This window comes from Ascidia mentula, chromosome 3, assembly GCF_947561715.1.
Source record: "Ascidia mentula chromosome 3, kaAscMent1.1, whole genome shotgun sequence".
Taxonomy (NCBI): Eukaryota; Metazoa; Chordata; class Ascidiacea; order Phlebobranchia; family Ascidiidae; genus Ascidia; species Ascidia mentula.
Genome location: NC_138568.1, coordinates 15,875,590 through 15,897,061, shown reverse-complemented (window position 1 = coordinate 15,897,061; position 21,472 = coordinate 15,875,590). Strand labels below are relative to the sequence as shown.

The following is a 21,472-nucleotide window of genomic DNA, read 5'->3' as shown; positions in this document are numbered from 1 at the left end:
ATCTTGAGTGAACAAAAAATGCTTGGTTGAACTGTTCAAACTTCTGCTTTGTTTCATCACTTAAACATCTAGCTATGAGAGCGTGTAATAATAAAGCGTGGCCATTTTATGCATGCAGCAGACCTCAAGGTGTTTATTGAGCTGTCATTCCTTCAGATGGTTTCCTACTTAAATATAAACTTGTGGAAAGAGTAATTTTGCTTTAATGTTAGTCTTGTTAAAATATATATTCAACTTAAATAGACAAATAAGCTTCATATTTAAGGATTCTAAAGATGACAGTTCAACTTTTATTTCTTATATGCGTTTAACATACCGAAATTAACAAGTCGCCATCCTTCCTTTGAACAAATTACGTCAACACCTCTCTGTAGAATCTATGTTCAACGCGATTGTGACGTAGGACGAAGGTCATTGTGTGACGTAACAACGTGCAGCGCACAGCTCAGTTCCTATGTGAGACGCCAGAGCAAGTGCTGTCCGCTTTTGATAAGTTGGCGGATTAAGTAGCATTGAGGATAATTTCGGGGATTAAAGGCACAAAACGTAGAGTCAGCTATTGTAAAGTGTGATATCTAATCGAGACATCGGATTTAGGTAAGCGTTCGTGTTATCTCAGTTTCCATTGCAGGCATCTTATGGCGATATTTGATAGCGTGCTAATTGCCAAAAGTAGCTACCAATCCAGATTTGACAAATAGCGACGTGCACCAACTTCCTACAAAATGTATGGACGCTTTAGATTGCATTAAATCTAGAACTATTTTAAATGTACATTTAAAGTAATATTCTTGTTTGATTGTTGCGCAATAATCGCGCGTTTTGGATTGAATTCTTTTCGTTTTAGCCTTGGTTTGGTTTCGCGGCTCAATGCTCAGTCCGCCATTTTAATTTCGGTCTGATATGGTTATGTTGGCACAAAAGCAAAATCCTTTTAAAATCTTGGGGCGAATTGGCAACGTTTCTTTGTCCGAGAAGCAGATAAAATATTTCTCAAACCACAACCGATTTAATGCAATGGATTTAATATTTTTGCAACCTTCGGTTTTAGTTGCGTGCGTGATGGAAAAGATATATAAAATGTTGACAAAACATTGGCATTTTGACCACTTAAAATTTAAGATCATTACATGGGGATATGTTTGCGATAATTAAACAGTGGAGCAAAGCTGTAAACAATACTTGTAAGAAGGTTACAGTGTTTAAGGCAGTGATAGTCTTACAAGCCTTCGCAGTGACGTCACACAGAGGTTAAAATTTTTTAGGATTAGTTTACAATGAGGTTTGTTTTCAAACTTACATTGTTTCCGTTACATTGGTTTCAGACCCAATATGATCTTTGAATAAATAATGGAAACAACATTGACCGATTCTAGTATACTGAATTATCAAAGCGAAACACAAACAACATCGTCGGCCCGTCAAAATCTCACGGCAGAACAGAGCACGTCTCATCTAGACAACAATTACTACGTAACGAGCCATTGTGAGGTCACAAGCGAACAAGAAGAGGAGTCCTTTACCACTCTCCAGACCCCGAAACTTGAGCACTTGAACGTGCAAAAACCACATCAACAACAGCAAAGATCCGACTTACAGGATCAACCAGATTTTTTCGAGTTTCAAGGAACACATCATCCACAGCAACCGCCTCTACCGCACCAGCAACCGCCTATCAATCACTCAGTAAACTTTTTACATCAACATACGATCCATATTAAACAGGAGGTAACCCTTCAACCAAAAGTGATGCAATCTTTTCCCGCTGGTCAGCAAATGTTTGAGCCAAGCACGAGCAGCTACGCACATCAGCACCAAACCGCCGAATCCGGAGTCCATCCAATGTCCTCAGCGGGCTTTTCCAGCTCTTCCCCGGCTTCTGCTAATCCATACTACTTCCAATTCCCCACTCAACAACAGCAGCCGAGTCAACCAGGTTCATCTTCCGAATACAACGGCGGCGGTGCATCCATGGTTCATTCCGTCAACGTCGAAGCAAAGACAAATGGTTGGTACAATTTTTGTTTAGTGAAATTTTAAAGGTTGCGGGTCTTATTTGAAAACAAGTTTTTTTCAAAACTGGTTGAATTTTTTATAAGTTTCTCAATGGACAGCACTCGTGACATAAGACTCAGAATGTTTATCACCAAAAGCTTCATGATGGCACGATAGTTTGATCGGAGTGCCAAAATCAGAAATGCAGTCAAATTTTCTCGCTGTGTCCAAATTTTCTCTCTGTCAAACGGCAAATTTCGAGAAAAAACACTTGAATTAAGCAAGAAAACATCGTAACCTAAAACCATATTCAGCAAAAAAGGCTGAAGTGGAATCCGCACATATTACTGTGATACACTCTATATCACTACTTCTGGTTTAAGTTAAACACTTTTGATCTGCAATACGTCAATTATCTTTGCCTCTTTTGTCGGTCTTTTGGTGTCAGAGTTTCCAGCCCTGTTGTGAATCAAATTTCTTTACGCTTTCTTCGTCATCTATTAAACATGAAATGCGGTTGAAATATTCAACTTGGCCGTGTTTGCAAAAGGATAAAAAAAACTCCTGCAAAGTGTGTTCTGGAATCGGAACACAAACTTTGTTTTGCTGTTGTTTCCATTTCATTATCAATTACATCAGCTTTTATTGAAATGCTAAATTTTAATTGAGCTAAATTGTAATTTAGTTCAGACGCCTGATATTTTCGCGATTATTTTTTGTATGAACCAGAGTCAACATTTTTACAGATTGGTAGGAATATTTTTGATTTCTTTCGGGATTTTCGATTAGATTTTGGGTAATTTCCTGACCTACTGCCAAGATTTTGCTCTTTGGAGTTTGTGGTTTCGACACTGTGAGATAGTTCTAGGATACAACTTATGTTCGGATGCCATTCATTTGTGAGTTTTGATTTGGGAATGTGCCCACGACCAACACGAAAGTATAAAATATCATTGGTATTTTACTGACAAAATCTTGATTGACTGTCGATTTTGGCGTTGCTGAATTGAATGTAACCATCTTTGTTGCACCCCAGTCCCCAAATCGCCCCCGCCATTTTGTACGCGTTGAGCGCCACAGGCTCCCCCCGACAATTTTCGACCGTTTTCCAATAATTTGGAAACTCCTTATTGGCGACAGACAGTTATCGCATTAAACCTTCTCCCAGTCCTCAGGTTTGTCATGTCGATTCATAAATTGATGTGTCCTTGTACAGGACATCGCGCACTGCCTTCAAGTGTTTGTTGGTCGGCTAAGACACCTCTCCGCCGACACTTGACCATTTCTTTGACGGCGTCTTGTTATCTGTCACTCGAGTCATCATATTTCGTGATCAGTTTAAAGTGTTTACAAATATATTTTGGGAAGAACGATTACGGGGAACTTGATATTGTACGTTGTGTGGTCTGCGGTTATTATGTCGCCCTAAATGGGATTTTGAGTCACTGGGCGCATGTGTGGGTGGAGATACATATACTGATGGTGGTTATGTCTTGCGCTACAAGTCGCGAAGGTGAAATACTATATTTCCTGTTCGACCACAACGGTTTGTCAAATTTTTGTAAATATATTTGGCGAAACAAAATGCTGTTTTATGTTTTATGGATACATGAGGAACTACCATAACCACTAAAGTAAAATATACATGAAAGGATGTTTGAGCTGCATTGCTAATATTGTTTTACAGATTTTTTGACATGAAAAATATGCGTGGCATAGTCTGTAGCTAAGGTCTAGATTCTTGTTGTTTTATGTCGCTGTGCTTATATCTTAGTTGGCGAATTCAAGTTCGAGGTGCCAATGTGAGTGCAACCCATACAAAGATCAAATAGTTTTCGGATCAATTATCTTGGCCCACGCCTTTCGGATCACAAGTATAGGGACGAAAGTGACGCCCTCCATTCCAACACATCAGAGTACTTGGGCCTTCATTAAAAAGCAAAAAAATAAAATATTTATGTCTCCGGCGTTTCACGGTTGATCGGTTCGGGCCGCGCAGCACCACAGACGCCGCGCCGCCTAAATTACTGGCTCCACAAAGCCCCAACGAACCGCCTAGCGAACTCCCTGTGAGAACAATGCGAGCTTTTGGCGGCAAATAACCCAGTGCTGGTTTTCATAAATAAACCAGTGAGCTGGCTTGGATGACTACGAATAGGCGGCCTGAGCTGGTATTAAAGCGTTCAACGAAGCGGTGTACGGAATTTGGGCTAAAAAGCCTCCCCCATTCGCCAATCGTGAGGTCGATATTTTAACCCCTGCTGACGTCATGCGCTGACGTTGCTAGGTCGTCGTTGCATATTTCGTTGACAGTTCGACTGAATCTTTGAAACTGCAGCCTGGTATTTTGTTGTTTGTTGACCAAGATTCGGATACTTTTCATCGATCGTTTTCAGGATTTTGTGATTTTACTTTTTTTCACCGGAAAAATGTTTTTTTTATCTTTCGTTAATGCACACAGCACACTTGATGAGAAAAAAATTTCTAAATTCTCGCATAAACTGTGCAATTGAACATTTCTAACCTGCCAAAAATGTTTCCAAAACGTGAGTGATATTTTGGAAAGGAATGCAATGTAGCAGCGGATATCCTGTGCTTATACGTTCACTGAGTTTATGTTGTTGTGGGTGATTGCTCGTTTGTAACAGCAAAAATCGTAGCTGTTTTCCGGATGTTTCGTGTAGAGCGTGTAATACTTTCTATTTACGAAAAAATGCACGCATTCTGATGCACGGATTGAGTTGAACAATATTTTAAACAACGCAATCGTGTTTCGTTTTAAGCACACGTTGCTAATACCGTTCAAGGTCATTCCTTACAAAAGAATGTCAAAGAATAGCTTTGAGTATCGATTCGATCTAAATTCGCCCTACAGAAGTACGAAAAGTGGCGTGTCAACTGAGAGAAATGAAGACAAATACCCACTAAACTGTTAGCTTTTATTATTTCCAAAATACTTGAAACCGTTAAAACAGTAAATATCGCACATGTTTCTCTGAAGCCTCTGCAGGTTGGTTTTTACGTCCAACGGTTTTGATTGTCGGAAAACTCACTTCACCTTTGTAGCTATTGTCGATATCCAAAATGCGCACAAGATTTTTTTTTGCGAACTCGAGGCATTCCCACCCCTTTATCACCTTTAGAAATGTGATGATTTTACTGAAATGGTCCTACTACTTGTAAAACCATCCTTTTATAGTTGCAATTTTAACAAACCACGAGCATACCAGCTGGCACTTTATTAGTTTGTGGCGCTCAAATACTGGTACAAGCACAATTTGGTTGTCCCTCAAGAATAAGTCACCACTAGGTGGCCAACAATCTACAATAGATAGTCGATACAATTCATCGAATTTTACCTCAATCCACGTTTAAAAAGCAAATTTTTATGTAACACAGTTAAAGGAAAAGGAAGTGGTATAATTTGTTAAAAATTGTTATGTGTCTATTATCCCCAAAATTGTTGATGAGTTGCATGTAATCGAAGGTGGGCTTACGTTTAGAGATGGGCGAATACGCATTACGTTGTGGCCATGTACAGAATTTCGTATAAAATTTGCTGTTTTCAAAAAATTTTAGCGAAACATGAACGAAAGAATACAAATTTTGCTTAGTTTTTATACCTTTGTACTGAAATGCGCGGGAGGCGAATTGTGAGCAGTCCACTCTTTTTTGAAAACGTGGGAGACGCATAAAGTCAACTGAAAGGCTCATTTCTTGAATATATGTCGCCCTGCCAGATTAGTTTTCGTTCCCACCTAACCACAAATAAGACACAATACAAGTCAAGACGTCACAATCGTTTGTTGGATTTCTCTTTGATCTTTCGACCTCCAACTGTTTGCAATCGATTGACCATTATGGCGTCACACAATAAATACACAATTACCATTGCTGCAAAGATGACTAGCGATTTTCACATGCGTTTCTAAACACGGGCTAAATCTTCCCTATTTAAATTTACTGGTAACTTCGGTATTTATAATTCTATTTTGGCAACGAAAAGGTTTGAAATAATTGAAAATACTAAAAAAAATTATTGTTGTACGCTGCAATGTCTGTTATTGTGTGGCAGCACTTGTCCTATATAGTTTAAAAATAATTGTACATATATGAGAAGTGCAAATGCCGAATTTAACACTGTATTTAGGGGACATTTTAGTTAGAATGTTGGGTCAGCCGCTTTGCCTTGTAGACTATTTTCTTCAAACAATTTCATTATCAACTTAAACGCACAAAACAGTCAATGTCCACCTCGTCCTAATGGGTGCAATGCAACAATGCAATGGAGTAGGCTCGGACAAGCTATTACAAACCTTCAAGGCTCAACGGCACACTTGGATCCTCTTCATTCGTTTGCGGCGCACCAAACTTTTAAATCTGTTCAAGTTATAAAACGAAACAGAAAAAGATGACCAGTTTAGGAGTTGCTTTAAAGCGGTACTACTTTTGGTTTCTGACGTTGTTTGTTCTTACTTTACGTCATGAAGGAAAGCGACGATTGCAGTCTATAACATTGTAAATATATCGCGGCACGCCTAAACCCACTTTACGGCACATCAGTGTACCGCGGAAAACAGTTTGAAGAACCCTAGAAGAAACTCCAGCGGGTGTGGATTTTATTGCAAACTAGCACGGTTTGGCAACGCGCCAATCGCCACACTATATCTTGACCGTCGTGCAGCGTGACATTACGACCACGAATACCCCCAAAAGTTAAAAAAAGATAGCTTTGATGATTTTAAAATGAAAAGTACTTTCAAAATAGGCATTGCAAAAAGTCTATGCAGGGAGAAAGTTAATCACGCAAGCAAAAACATTCACGCAATTATTTCGTGCTTGACCACCAATTTCAAAAACTGCCACTTACCAACGAAGTCCGCCCAGCACCAAAGTAGTCAACAAATAACCCATAAAGGCGACAGCGCATGGATATTGCTCACAATTTCTTTGTATATTTACTGCGATATAACGATTGAACGTTGAATGCGTCGATGTAATGTTTAATTGTATTGAATTTGTGTCAAAACCTTGTGTTACATCTTTACTAATTTTATTCGTCTGTGCTTTTTACTGTTAATACTCCGTTGTTTGATAAACACTTTATTCAAATTGTAGTAATATAGTTAGCCACTAGATGGCGATAACGGTATCCGCTGGGCGAGTAACACAAAAGTCAGAGAAAGATAAATTCCCTTTCTGGTACAACCTCCACCACGTATTAGGACAATAACCATCAACATGGTAGCGTCTATTTCAGTCTATCACAAGGGGCAGTTTCGTCAATAATTGTCGTTGGTATTTATTGCAAAGAGGCGTATTTTTTCTCGTATGTTAATTTCAATTATTTCGGAGCAATTGTTAAAAAACATTTCATAAAAGACATAAAAAAGTTTATATGTTATAAAAACTAATAAACATAGTTTTACTTGATTTAAAATTTTGTGGCCAATTTTTAAAAGCATCAAATATTGATGTGATGCTTAATATTTAAATGTATCGCGTTTTTGCGTGAATACTTAATAATGTCACAATCATTTTCCAAACAAAGCACTTATTAGAGACATGATACATCGAAGCACAAAAACACCGCACCATAAAACAGGTCGCTGCCAAGCTTCAGATAATCCCTTTCCGTCGGCGTATGTTATTTCGCTCAAGTTTCTGCTGCTTCTTTTGCCTTCGGGCATGTTCTACACGAAAATTTATGATGTGAATTTTCTGCACCAATGCATAGAATAACTGCAGGTTATCTTTTCAATGAAGCTGCTGTTTGGTTTCAGGCATTTTGTCCTGAAATTTTTTAAAAATAATATTTTTCGATAGTTAAAAAGATTGGCAACGGAATATTTGGGATTTTTTTAACAAAACTCTTAATAAAAACGTTCAAATTTTAATGTTGTTTCTAATTTTTTATCTGCCTAATTTTGCATCGTGAAATTCTTGTGCATAAAGTTGTAAATGAATCGCACTTCTGTTTCAAAATTGCTCGCCAAAAAAAGATAAATTTACTCTTGTAATTACAAACACGACAAAACTTTTGGCTTATTAGTGTATTTGCAGTTTAAAATAAAATGTGGTCACTTAGTGTTTCACAGCGGCATGCGTTCCATTTAGGTAAAAAGAAAAACTTGAATCAAATCATTTCGCAATAACATTAACTAAAAATATTTTTTTGAAACCTCGACCAACGGAATAGCAAAATGGCGCTCAAGTATTTTTTTTTCACCAAATGTTCAACCGAAAAAAGTTCATCTGATAGGAATGCAGTCTGTGGGATGGTGGATGGAAGTGGAACAGATAGTGCGTCACATATTCGCTCCGACGGACAACTAAACCCGGGTGGATTTGGCGCGCACATCTTTTAAACAACATCATTCTGCCTCGGTGGACACGTTTACACTCGCCTGTCGAAAAGTATTCGTAATTATCTCACTCCCCTGCACCTTTCCTCGGTTGAGAACAATCTCAGTTCCCTTTAAGGTTTCGCTTTGGAGTCTTTGGAAGGTAATTTGGGGCTGCTGCATTTACCCCCCAAGCGGTATTTCCACAGGGGCAATATTTACGGAAGAAAGCTGTTTAGGTCACTTTAAAGTCTTGTTTCTTTGAATTATCCTTTTTGCTTGTCTAAGCTTGTTGTGTAATTCTATTATCGACAAATGAACTGAACAAGGATTAAGGAAATATTTGGACTCGTTTTTGAATCTACTCAAATTTTATCGCAAACTCAATTAATTGCCTCTGTTTGTAACATATTTGCAACTTGTACATCCCTTTAAATTCAGAATGATTTTAATAGGATAAAAAGTCCTGATAATTAAAACAGAAAGGCTGCGCAGTTAAGATTTAATTCGCAGGCGATGTTATTAGGTTTGGGAACACTTGGAATCCACATGCGGGTGCCACGTGTGTTCTATCGTGTTGATAAATGTTCTTTGCCTCTTGTAACTCACCCATTACATGTTAATCTCATTGGTTTCTGACAAATCAATCGGTAAGGTGTCAGAGCAAATTCCATTGCTCTGCATTTTTGCAGTTTTTCGAAATTATCGTTTCCTAAAACACAGGTCATTAGAGACAAAAATGCGTGGAAACCTTCTGAAAAAAATGAAACGATTTTACCGTTCCTTGTGGTAAATCGACAACATGTACTCACTAATACAACGTCCCAGCGCTTGCGATATAATCACTAGGCAAAAAAACTGGTCTAGTAGGTGAGATCGTTCGAATCTCATGCTGAGCATAGAAGCTTGTCACTCTGTGGGTCAGAAATTGTCCGCAACACGAAAGCTTAGTTGTTAAAGCGAATTTCATATCCTTTGTGGTTTGTAAAATTTAGGTAAATATACTCAGCGTTGTGCTTCTGATAAACCTCTTTATTGCAAAGAAAATGCATTGGCAACCAAAACGTGTCTCACTTCGCCTGGCGGATTTATTTGCTTTAAAATTGAAACCGCACGCGGTCGCTACAGAGCAGCGTTTCCCAAACTTTTCTTCTGCACCGCCCCCCAAACACCTTAGTCATTTAACAACGCCCAACAAAACAGACAAAAAAAAACACAAAGAATTTATTTGTTGCTTGTCAATTAACGCGATGGGCGAGGTTGGTGCAATGACACCAATTTCTTAATATTAGGTTTCATGTCGGACAAAAACCATCGTAATTGTCTCCTCAATTGTCGATATCAAGACGTTTCTTTTTGAATCCGCTGAACGCAGGTTCCACCAAGTATAAGCTAAGAAAATTACGGAAAGGTACACGCGTACCACCTGGAATGCGGTCGCATATCACTAGTGGTAAACGTACTACTTGCGCCCACTTTGGGAACCACTGCTATAGAGCAACTTTAATCGTTCGAGCATCGAGCAAGGAAATGTATAATGTGAGATGAGTCACGGCGTTTGCCTACAAACTGAACACTAAGTTGATTTAAAACAACTGCATTACGTACGTTAATCGGCAATTTTCGAGCTATATTTGCAATGTAAGTGTTTAAATATTTATACCTTGGGCCTATCATTTGATCTGTCATTGTCTGTGACATCTCATTTTACATTTGTATTTGCATTTTTTGTGAAAAATATTCTGCATGCTACATGTAATTACGTGAAAATATGTGAAATGCTGATATAGGAACATACTTCGGGCATATTGCCGACGCTTAATATCTGTACAATGCTTAACGCTAGACGGCGCTGTTGGATGGATGCAACAACTGTAAACGCTCGAGGGCGCTCGAGTTACACTTTTATATTTGACTTTGCGAGAGAGTTGCACGCTACATAAAAGAATTCTTGAGCGGCTCGGAGTGGCTCTCTACAACTTACAGACTGCGTACAGTCAAACGTTCTGCACGCACCGACGAACATGTTGCGTGCGTTTGATTGTGTTCGCTTAAACAATTGCAGGCGCCAGTTGAGGCATAGATTGCACTTAGGGCAAGAAAATAGTTAAAGCTAATGTTGATTTAGTGTTGCGGTGAGAAAGCAGTTGAAATTCATAACAGGGCGATAATGAATTATTGCGGTGATGTCTTTCTTTTCTCACTGCTGGTATTGCAAGATTGGTGCTTGATGTGGATTGTGGTTCACTGCAGACTTGGACTTTGTCGCCACGCACGTTACCGCAATACTGACTTATCGGCGCATCTCTAACCTGATTAACACGCAGCGTAGATCCAGCCTTGGTCGTTGACTCCTCTGGCGCTGCTGTGGGCTTACGACCGACATTCACATCAGCCCTGTGCCTTGTTATACGGCGGTTAACCTGGCCCGCTGTCTAGAGATTCTATCTCCGAGCTGCTTGCTGCAGCTTTACGTAGGCAGTTGGTCGCGTGCTTGCCATTTGCCTGTGCGTTTATATTAGATCGTTTGTAGTTTATGTCGAGTTTCTGCGACATTCCTTGCTGTGTGTCGTAGCCTGTGGCACGTTGAAGCGCGGCTTTGTGTCAACGTTGTGTTATTGTTCATTGTATTCTATAACTCGAGTACGGTTTATGGAGTGGTTTGTACGTACAAAGAAGAAAGGGAGTAATTTGTGAGTATTTTAAACGTCATTATTCCGAAAAACTGGGTTCATTGGAGCTGAAAACTCGTTTTTGAATTACCATTTTCAAGAAAATGGGGTTTTAATACAGTTTTAACAGAAAAATGAAATACATCTTAGGATTGGACGCAATGTAAAGTCTTGGGTAAAAGAAAATGCTTTGTCGCTGTCAAACTTGTTTTAGGCCTGCTGGAAGTTCACAACTAGTCCTTGGTGCGTCGAGGGCCGTTGGCTTCGCTCTTTAGACGGCTGCGGGTCAATTGTTAGCCTGTTGAGGCGTCCTATTAGAATGCACGCATAGTATGGGAGTTTGTTTTGCTGTGCTTTTGTGCTTCGTCCATTGGCAGCCAGACGTACTTTTTGGCTCGTAAGCCAACGCTTTGGACGAACGGAGAAAGTTAGACAAGTTGGGGATTTATTTTTGGCGTTTAGGCTGACCGCTAAACTATTTCAATCACTGTATTATTTCGACCAGCAAAAATGCTAAACTTCCATTCAACAAACTGAAAATAAGTGTAAAATAATTTTCCACGTCGGTCGTCATTAAAAGATTGTAATATTTTTAAAACGCATATTTCTGAGGTATTTTGAAATTTGTTGCATCAAATGAGTAGGTTCTTAATTTGCAAAGCTCCTATTTCCACACTATCTTGGCATGAACGCGTCCAATCGCTATTAGCAATTACATTTCAGAACGTTATATTTAGGAAATGATGAAAGCAAGGAATTAGCGTCGTAAAACGCTTTCCTCTTTAGTTGGACATATTGTCTTTGAAATTAACATAAAAATTATTCCATCAGAGAGATTTTAAAGCCGAGCGCGTTAATGCGCAAATGAAAACGGCGCCTTGATTAATCAGGAAAAATTATGACGCCCTAATACTTAATGCAATAGTTGCAATCGCATGACGCGGTGCAATCATCGATGATGAAAAATGAAGTCTTAAGCCAAAGGGGTTACGATGATTTGGTGATGGCGATATTAATTGTCGGTGCGCTTTGGGGCTGAGAAATTGGTCGTGAAAGAGAGAGAGAGAGGGAGAGAGAGAGAGAGAGAGAGAGAGAGAGAATTGTTTGAGATACGCCGCTTAGGAAAAAAGGCAATTGTGTACTGGACGTGTAAAGGTGAGAATGTCCTGCAAGAGGCTAGAGGTGGTTGCATGCAGTGTCAGGTTACAACGCAAGGCTGAGGACAATCTTCGGGCTCGCTTCTATCAGTTGTATAGAGTTGGACATTGGTTGAGTTGCATTGTCCAGGTTTGGCTGCTAGGGTTTAGATGAAATTCGTGTTAGTTTCGCGGACAAGTGTTTATATTGGTTTACGCATGTACAAAATTTCGGATTAGTCGAAGAGATGTTTGTTACTAATAATGTGTGTTCAGTGGGAGCTAAGGGTAACAATATCTTGTCCTCATATGCTTTTATATACTTGCAAGTTTGGCAGAAAACAAAACAACAAAAAAGCATTTTTAATTTTACCACTAACAAATATATTGCAGTTTTGAACAATATTTATATCGAAAAAAGTAATTTTCGGTGATTTTAGCAAAATATCGGTTATTCTTACTGTTGCATCGGCTTCATCTGTACAACGCGATCTGAAAAACACTTTTCTCGTGCTCTTGATATCCGGATGCAAAGGCAGTTCGCTTTATGAAGGCGCCCTATATCTCCTACACCCCAACGTCTTTCGAAAAGACACAGAACTGTGGTTTGAAAACTGCTCTTTCGAACGAAGGGCTTGTCATGGACTACAGGACCGACATATTTTCATCACCAGCCGCTGCTGCAGCCGCGGTGGCCGCGCATCAACCCTATTACCTGAACCAGCAGCCGACGAACTACAATTACTACGCATACCACAACAACGGCTACATTAACGGCTTCTCGAGTGGTTCGCCGTCGTCTTCGCCAAATTCTAACCCGCCTTCACTGTTCGGGTCTTCGACGAGCGGCCAGTACGGGTTGCCGCAGACGAACGGTGCCACTTCCCCGTTTGGGACGAACAACCTCTCGCGCTACGCAGGAAAATTTTCAGCGGGCTTCAAGCTTAATAACACCAGCGTTGCCGCAACCACTGTGTCCCCTCTACACCCGGGAAGCGGCCTAGCTTCGCTCGTAGCATCTGGGTCGACATACGCTACTGCGGCCAGAGACAACACCGATACGAGTAACAACCGTACGCGCCAATCTGAGCCATCTTGCGACGAAGGCAAGGCTTTCTTTGACGAATCTTGCGCAAAAGACAAAGACACGTTCTGTTCCAAGTCCAAGGAGGGCCATCATACAACACCGTCGCCTTCAAAAAGTGTTGAATCTACAGAGTCTTCGATAATGGAAGGTAACGAATTATTCGATCGCGACGGCGATTCGGGCCGCGAAATACGGCGCGAATTCTTGAGGTTTCTGGGCCTGCCAGACGAAAACCAAAATGGCGTCAATGCGCTATTGCTTAAACCACGCAACAATGGGCAATATGTTCAGTTGAATAGCTTTTAGTAACAAATTAACGCAAGTTATATTTATCCCTAATGCAAAAATCGTCTGATATCGTGATTTTAGGGAAAAAAAGACTGGCCCATACTGTTGTTAACATTGTCATGTTTCATACGAAAAAACGTTTCGGCAAGAACTTACGTCATTATCAGTTTGAAACATGACGATGTTAACAAGAGCATGGTTCAGTCTTTTTATTCTCAAAATTACGAGTAAATCCGTGAGTTGTGATAGTGAATTTACTTGTCCGAAAACGTTGACTGCAACTTGAAGACCATCAAAGTTAGAAGCAAAACGAGAGGATTGTAATGTTGAACTGACCATGTCATTTTGACCCTCTACGTTTCTTGAAACCCCGAGGCACTTCCGATATCTCTCAAAATCAATAACAGGCAAACATGTATTTACTTAGAGTAATATCACAAAAGCTGTTGTGAGCGAAATAAGGCCGTACAGAGACCCTTCAAATCTCCATAAGTCGCGCGCACTGTAGCGTTGCTACCAGCTGATCGCCACTTAAGCAGCGAAAATCTGCTTCCGAGCGCAAATATTATCTTTCATTAGGCGTAAATTGCAGCAGCGCAATCTGCCGCCGGCCGAACAGGAAGAGATCATCGCTGCTAAGGGAAGGATAATGCTCGGGGAATATCGCTCGCTGTTCGGTGAAAGTGGCGCATTTCACACCGTACGACCGAAGGCGTGTGCGGCGAGTAGATAACATTTGCGCCGTGTTTCAGTCCTGTAAGCACTCAAATTGGGAAAAATTGAGAAATGTGGAAGTCTGGTGATTACGAAGGTTTTTGCCGATAAATATAAAAACTGTTTAGAATTGCGAATTGTCTTTTAAATTGGTTTTGATTCCTTCGAACACATTTCAACCCATAGGCTTTTTTTCCCCCTATATACAACCTTGTCCATTTTGGGCTGCTTAAAAAGTGTTTACGCTGTGGTAAAACAACGCGTTAACGACAAAAAATATCCACGAATCTTAACAGGGCTTACCTAATGGACCACCGCCTAATACAGGACAGTCTTAACCCACCACGCAAACCTACACTAAAGGCCATTACCTCGGGAAGAATCCACACGGGCCCAGTCCTTTAATCCAGCTGCCCTACTAAATGCATCATGTCTGTTAGGCCAGACCATGTCGCCTTGCCGGGGCTTACAGGAGTGTTGGAAGCGTGGGGAGTTTCGGTCGGTATGGCGTAAGTGGACGCCGTTAGGAACGGGGAAAATCCTACGTCTTACCCCGTCGCCGTTATCATTGATCCGTCGGATTTTGGACCCGCCCTCCCATGATTAGTGACGTCACATCAGGTCCATGACGCGCAAAGAGAGTTTTATGGTCAAATTCGGCAACAACAGGTTACAGTTTGAATACACTTGCAGACTTAAATATACCCCAACGATGCTCTAAAAATCCCACCGTAAAGCTCTGGAGCCAAAAATTGCCAGGAATTTGTTTGATCACAGCACAGCCTTTTACCATAACCATAGAGCTGGCAGCAACTCGGTAAATTTACACTCAGAAGGCTCAGTCTGAAAAGTTGTTCTTCTGGCAGTGACGAGTTCAACCATATTCAGTGTCCATAGGACCACCTATATTGATAATCTCAAGGGTTCGATCGAATATGGCTTTTCGCTTGCGTCCGATAAGTAATGTTTGGGGAATAGCAGCGACCGCCGCCGCGCCGCCACTGGCCTTAGTCCAGTTTCCCGCTTTAATAAGCGAGCGTTCGTCCCTGAAAAGCAAAGCAAGGGTTCGAGAAAATGTCAGCGAGCCGCTAATTCGGATAAAACAGTGCTTTGCGCTGGACAAATTCCAAGGCTTTTGTCGCTAATATTTCTCAGTGGAATTTAAGTGTACGGTGGTGACGTTATGTAGAAACGCGTTGTGTGGTTGGCTCTGAATGATGAGTGAATTGAAAAACAGACCTTTCGGATTCGTCTTGGCGAGGTTCGTTTTACAGTTGGATAAATCGTCCTAAATTGGGAGTATTCTCGTGCCATAATATCCTTCAATCTCTTCTTACAACTGACCCGTTTTGGGAGAGAGGATTCCACCTTCTTTCTTCCGTGCCATACGTAAAGTCATGAAAATATCTCTTCACCTGCCATATACCGCGAACATTATCCGTTTGTCCAAAGCCACGCATCCTCCTAAATCCGATCAGGACTTGGCGAAATTGGATGGGACGAACCGACAAATTGCTCTGCGAAAGGCAACGACGACCCCGCAACACTATATCATTAAGCCGCTTACACAGATGATATTTCCACATTTCGACGGCTTGGTGGATAACGCTTCGAAGGACTGTTGCGCCAATTCGAGGGCCGCGGGCGCGTTCATTAGTACTTCGATAAACAAATTCACCGTTTACCGGCGTGGTCCTATCCAAGACTGAAATCTTGTTCTCGAATTTCGCTGAATATCGTTAAGCTACGAACTTGTTATCGCGCGTGGGGTCTTTGTAGGCCTTTCTCGTTTTGTTTTGCTGTCGGTTCTTCAAAGCTAAGGCCTATCTTCCTCATGTAGGCTAGGGATTTGGCGGTTTAAAAACAGGTGATAAGCCAAGTATTTGGAGAATTCTAGCTGTACGTTTTTGCACGTCTCTGCGTGGTTTTAGTGTCTGGAGTCTCTAGATCAATTTGTAATTTTATTTTTTGAACACGGTGAAATCTGCCTCTGTTGAAGTGACGATCTTAATGGTCTGAGAGACATAAGGTTTTCTGTGCAATCCGGACCAAAAACTTGTGTTAAGTGACTTCGAAACAGAATTTCTGTTTGTCATCAGTTTCACGTCTGTTGTATTTGCTTCGATGGCTGACCATAAATGGCGACCGAATAGTTTATTTTTTATGCCCGCCAAGAAAGTGGATTTTGTTGGTGTGTATGAGTTGAACGTCGACAAAGCACACAAACACCATCGCACGACAACCAATGTTTCAAAAGCGCTTACAACCAAGTTTCAATATTGTCTTTTTTGTGCAGAAGACATGGTGGAAAAGCAGCAAGGTGAATACGGCGGTGCATCCAGTCCTGGAGAGGAGAAAAAGAAAGCTGGAGGTACCGCGGACGCTGACAAGAGTAACACCGATAACGCTTGCAGCGACACAGAGTGTGCCGAGGGAGGGGACAATAACAGGAGAAGGCAACGACGTCAGCGGACCCACTTTACATCCCAACAACTACAAGAGCTAGAGTCTGTGTTTGCCAGAAATCGGTGAGTAGGCGCGCCGATAAGATGCAATCAATTCCGTGAGTTGTAAATCAATCGCGAAACTTATACACTTCTGCGAAATAACACATTGTTACAATCGAAACGTTAAAGGCTGAAAACTCACACGGGCATTTTCTTGACCTTAAATGCCGTGTTTTTCACACTCACATAAACAAGTTCAAGTGTTTTGTGTTTGATTTGGGAAACAATGATTGTGCTTTGTTTTGTGAAGCACCTCCTGTGGAAATAGTTCATGTGCAAAGTACTTTTTCAGTCCGTGTAACCACGTTTTGTTTACAGATACCCAGATATGACCACGCGTGAGGATATTGCTCGCTGGACGAACTTAAACGAAGCCAGAGTTAGGGTAAGTGTTAAAAGTGTTCTCTTAACTTGTATGTTTTTCCATAGGCAACCAATTTCGCAAAATATGTTACATTGTAAATCACAAATGAAAAATTACACGGGGAATGGTTTCCAGTGACAATAAGTTTTCATGAAAAAATGTTTTTGTGCAAAATACAGTAACGTAAAATACTTAAACTGCGTTGCAAAATTGAAACAAAATATTTATCTTTATCAAACGCGGGGTAACGCAGCTCGGAGTCGAAATTTTGAAACGCGCCCAGCCGATGGACGTAATGGTGTCGCACGCGCGATAACGGCCAGCTACGTCATCAAACCAACACGTCACAGGTGTGCGACTGTTTATTTGTAAACGATCGTTCGTTTGGCCCGTCTCCAATACACATAGCAGTCGCTGTGGCCGCGTAGTGGGTCAAGACGCTCGTTGGCGAACTCGTCAAGAGAACTTGTGACCTGCGACAGACCGAGGTCGGGTTGTGGGATCGATGTCGTTGCTTCTCACTCGCTTACGTGCGAAATCGTTTATGGCCATCGATATAGGGTTAGACGCCGGACGGCCGAATGCTAGGGGCGATTTTGGTAACATCTGCTAAACTAACCGCTTGAGGACAATAGTTGTTTTTTTTGCATCTCCGCAACTGTGTAATTGTAAATGTTTTATCTTAAAACGATACTGACTTTTCATCTTAAAACGATACTGACTTTTCACAAAGAAGATAATGAATGTTCGAATAGACAGATAATTTTTTCTAATGCAGCTTATGTCAATCAACTATAAACCACTATATACACCCCATTTTGTAAAAATATATCGGGCTGTTTACGAGTCATCAGTTCAGTTTTTAAAGTATGTGTTTCAACACATGGTAGATACGCATTGAAATAGAGAATACATGCTAGTGTAAAATAACATCATAATGCAATATCCAATAACTCTGAACTTATGCAGGTCTGGTTCAAGAACAGACGGGCAAAATGGCGCAAGCGTGAACGGAACCAACTAAACGAGTTCAAAGGATTTGGACCCTTTATCCCCTACGACAGCGACTCCCTCTACCACGGCTACAACTGGGCGAGCAAAATGAGCGCTGCAAGTGGAAGTCTTGGAACCAAAACCTTCCCTTGGGGTTTCAACTCACACATCAACCCCTTGACAACCCAGGCATTGGGATTTCACAATCCAAGTCCAATGAGCACGAGTATTGCTGCAAACCCAGTGATGCCTAATATGAATATGGGAAACGGACTGTCCGGATTAGGCACCGCTGGCTCCACCAATACCAACCCGGCGTGCCATTACAATCCCGGCGTTTCGCCTTACATGTACCGCAATGGCGCCGATCCATGTACGTCATCGATTACGTCACTGCGCATGAAGGCTAAGCAGCATTCGACGCCATATTTCGGTTACCCGTCGTGCGATTATGCACCTTGATGCAGCTCCTGTATTTTGCTGGTCAAAGTCTTGACAATATTGCCGTAGTAGTTGCTCGTTAATTCCGTTTATGTGAGAAAGACGACTTATTTAAAAGCATAGAAACTTTTTTTCACTGGCGCGTTTATGTTTGATCGTAACTTAAACTCCTTTTTTGAATGCAAAAATTAAACGGTTCCAAGTTTAAATAAATAAATATATATTTAAACTGTATCCAAATAATGGACAAAACAGTCGCATACGTCGGCCATATTCATTGATTTATGATTTTGCCATGAACCGTTTTTTACACAATAATATCAATACAAGGTGAACGTGCGGCTCGGCGACAATCACCCGAATGTTGCAAGTTCCAATCCCGTCGCCGCCGAATCACATGCCAGAAAAACAAAACCTAATACTTTAACGCGCCGGCCCCTGTCAGAAGCGCGTGCGATGCTGTTCACGCAGGTATGCAGTTTTCTCAATGTTCCTTCGTTGTCGTTTCATTTCGCGATGTACATACGCAATGTTTTACCAAGAGAAGCAAATAAGACAGGAAACGTCACCTCGAATCGTGTATTTCTTTATATTCATTTTCGTTGTTCTCCCTCGTTTCGATTTTTCGGCTATTTCTATTCATGGCATGTGCAGAGAAAAGCGGCCCCTCTGCAACAAACGATCTTATCGTGTTTTGTACCGATTTCACGGACGTCCAACACTTTTTCTTCAAACCATCGCGGTGCGCGTGTGCTATGTATCCATATATGTGTGCACACATACTTTAACCCCTAAAAACCCAGCAAACTGCATGTGTTTCTGGGTCCTAAACACAGCGCAGGCAAAATTGTTATCATTAAGTCACAACATGTATTTGTTTCGTCTCCAGTGCTACGAATACAAACTGACTCATGAAAGTCCGTTGTATTAAACCAAATTTCCATTGACCGCCCAATGCTGATTCACTCGCGGACGTGCGCCAGACCGTTGCGCGTTACGTCATCATTAGACGTGACGTCATACCTGCATGGGTTTCAAGAGTGTGTTTTTGTTGCTTCGTGTTTTTTTGCGGACCGCCGATCGCTATTATACTTGCTGCAGGCGAATAAAACGGTTTCAATTCAACTAACTGTTGTCGTTTATTGAGGTTGGGTCTGTGACGCTAAAGACGTTTGTGCATTGGTTTCTTCATGACATTAAACTTCAACTTGATGTCATTTTTTTTTGACGTTTTTTAATTATACTTAATGGTAAAATTTTAATAATTTTATGTGCTTCTATTGCTTTCAACAAAAAAGCCCTAATTTTGCCGTATTATTGCACCTGTTAATCGAATCATATGTGTTTATCTTATGTGATAATGTACTTTTTTCCTGTGCGAACAAGTTATAATTTTATCATACATTTCACTTTACTAACAAAAGAACAAAACGGTTCCAGATCCAACGCTCAGAAGCCCTTATAGCCCAGGAAGCTTTCCGGCCCTCTGAAATAACACTTTGGTCTCGAAGGGACGCTTTGGCGCGAACAGTTTATAATCAGACAGCGCGCGATTATAAACAAACACTAAAAAACAAGGGACCTGGTCCCCAGAGGCAACTATGGCGAAGCGCGATGGAAAGCTATTGGCGCACGCTTATGTCGTATAAGAGAATTCATTGGTGGAGGAACTTTTAACACAGCTAAGTAGACAGGGAACCCTTTGTGTGATTTGTTGCTTTGGCAAGTGGTTTTTAAGCTAGTAGGTGTTTCTTTTTAACAAGCAAATTAAAATTTAATTGTGGTCAATTACTTCGTTGTACGGAAAAAGGCTTAGTTAGTTTTAATTTACCGCATTGTGTACAAAAATATAGGAAATAGTCTGTGCAAGCATTGTTTCTACTGTATTAATTCAATTACTGGAATTGTAATCGCAGTATGCGTTGCGGGCTTTGGCTCCTCGTACCGCGCGCATTCAGATGGAGTATTTCAGGCGTAAATAAACGCCGTTTAGTGACGTGTCAATGGCTGCGTTCGAATATACAATCGCGTCTGGGCAAACGCGGCGTAAATGGCGCGACGTCCATTCGCCGTTAATTTCATCGCCGATATTTCCCATTCCACGCATCACAGTCTCATAAATTTTTTTCAACATCTGGACTAACTATTGACCGGTGATTGAAGGCCACACTTGGTAATTAAATTAGAGTAACATTATTCACAATTAAGGTCATATGCGTCTTTATGTCATTACTTGGGCGAACAAAATCACTTTACTAATAATCTTTTCATAAGTTGCATAGTAGCCAGGTCGTCGATGATGCCAAAAATAACATTCAGTTACGCCGTTAAACACTTTTAACGGTTCCGCAGTCCAAAATTGCATTATCAACGTAAGCAAGTCAAGTGAAAGAGAGAGTTCTGGATTGTACTCGAAATTGCTCTGACCAAGGGGGGGAAGCGCGCTTTGCCAAACCCACGGATTAACAAAAATACAATGGGGCATTATCTGATAATTGCACCAGACGTGAAAAGTAACAAGAAAATATATAATACCTCATTACTCATCGCTTTTAAACTATAATGTTTGTTTAAAAATTACCTGATAATTTTGGTCTTAATCATAAAGATATGTGGTCACAATGTGATTTTGTTGTGAGAAAGGTAATGTCCTATCACAATTTTGTGTCGTGAAATATGAGTGCACCTGGCCAGTGGTTTGAAACCAGCAGCTAAGCAAGGTCAATTGTTTCCTAAGACCTGCTATTGAGAAAAAATCCAAATCGGCTTACTGACAAACCACGACTTGATCTTAATTCCAGCTCAGAAACTGACCGAAAACGCAGTGTCTATCATGAGTACCAGCCTTGGATTAGATCACAGATAGTCTCCTTAATGCCAAGGTAATTTCACGCGAGGTTTAGATAATTTCCTTGCGGCCGTTTGTAAAAA

General features: G+C 40.9%; 1 protein-coding gene across 3 annotated transcripts; it reads left to right on the top strand.

The window, feature by feature from the left end:
- Positions 1-1,329: 1,329 nt before the first annotated feature.
- Positions 1,330-19,656, top strand: LOC145896197 (uncharacterized). 3 transcript variants are annotated; one of them, XM_082985080.1, is made up of 4 exons: positions 1,330-2,008; positions 16,536-16,764; positions 17,062-17,128; positions 18,077-19,656. In XM_082985080.1, the coding sequence occupies exons 1-4, from the start codon at positions 1,351-1,353 to the stop codon at positions 18,560-18,562; spliced, it is 1,440 nt and encodes a 479-aa protein (XP_082841206.1). In that variant the 5' UTR covers positions 1,330-1,350; the 3' UTR covers positions 18,563-19,656. The 3 variants fall into 3 exon arrangements, with proteins under 3 accessions (XP_082841206.1, XP_082841205.1, XP_082841204.1); XM_082985079.1 differs by having other exon boundaries at positions 16,533-16,764; XM_082985078.1 differs by lacking the exon at positions 1,330-2,008 and adding an exon at positions 12,546-13,382 and having other exon boundaries at positions 16,533-16,764.
- Positions 19,657-21,472: the final 1,816 nt, after the last annotated feature.

Bases quoted from the DNA above. Each gene is read 5' to 3' on its own strand.
- LOC145896197 (XM_082985078.1), top strand. From the start codon at position 12,695: ATGAAGGCGCCCTATATCTCCTACACCCCAACGTCTTTCGAAAAGACA. The intron at 13,383-16,532 runs GTAACGAATTAT...TTTTTTGTGCAG, and splicing joins AGAGTCTTCGATAATGGAAG to AAGACATGGTGGAAAAGCAG. The intron at 16,765-17,061 runs GTGAGTAGGCGC...TTTTGTTTACAG, and splicing joins TCTGTGTTTGCCAGAAATCG to ATACCCAGATATGACCACGC.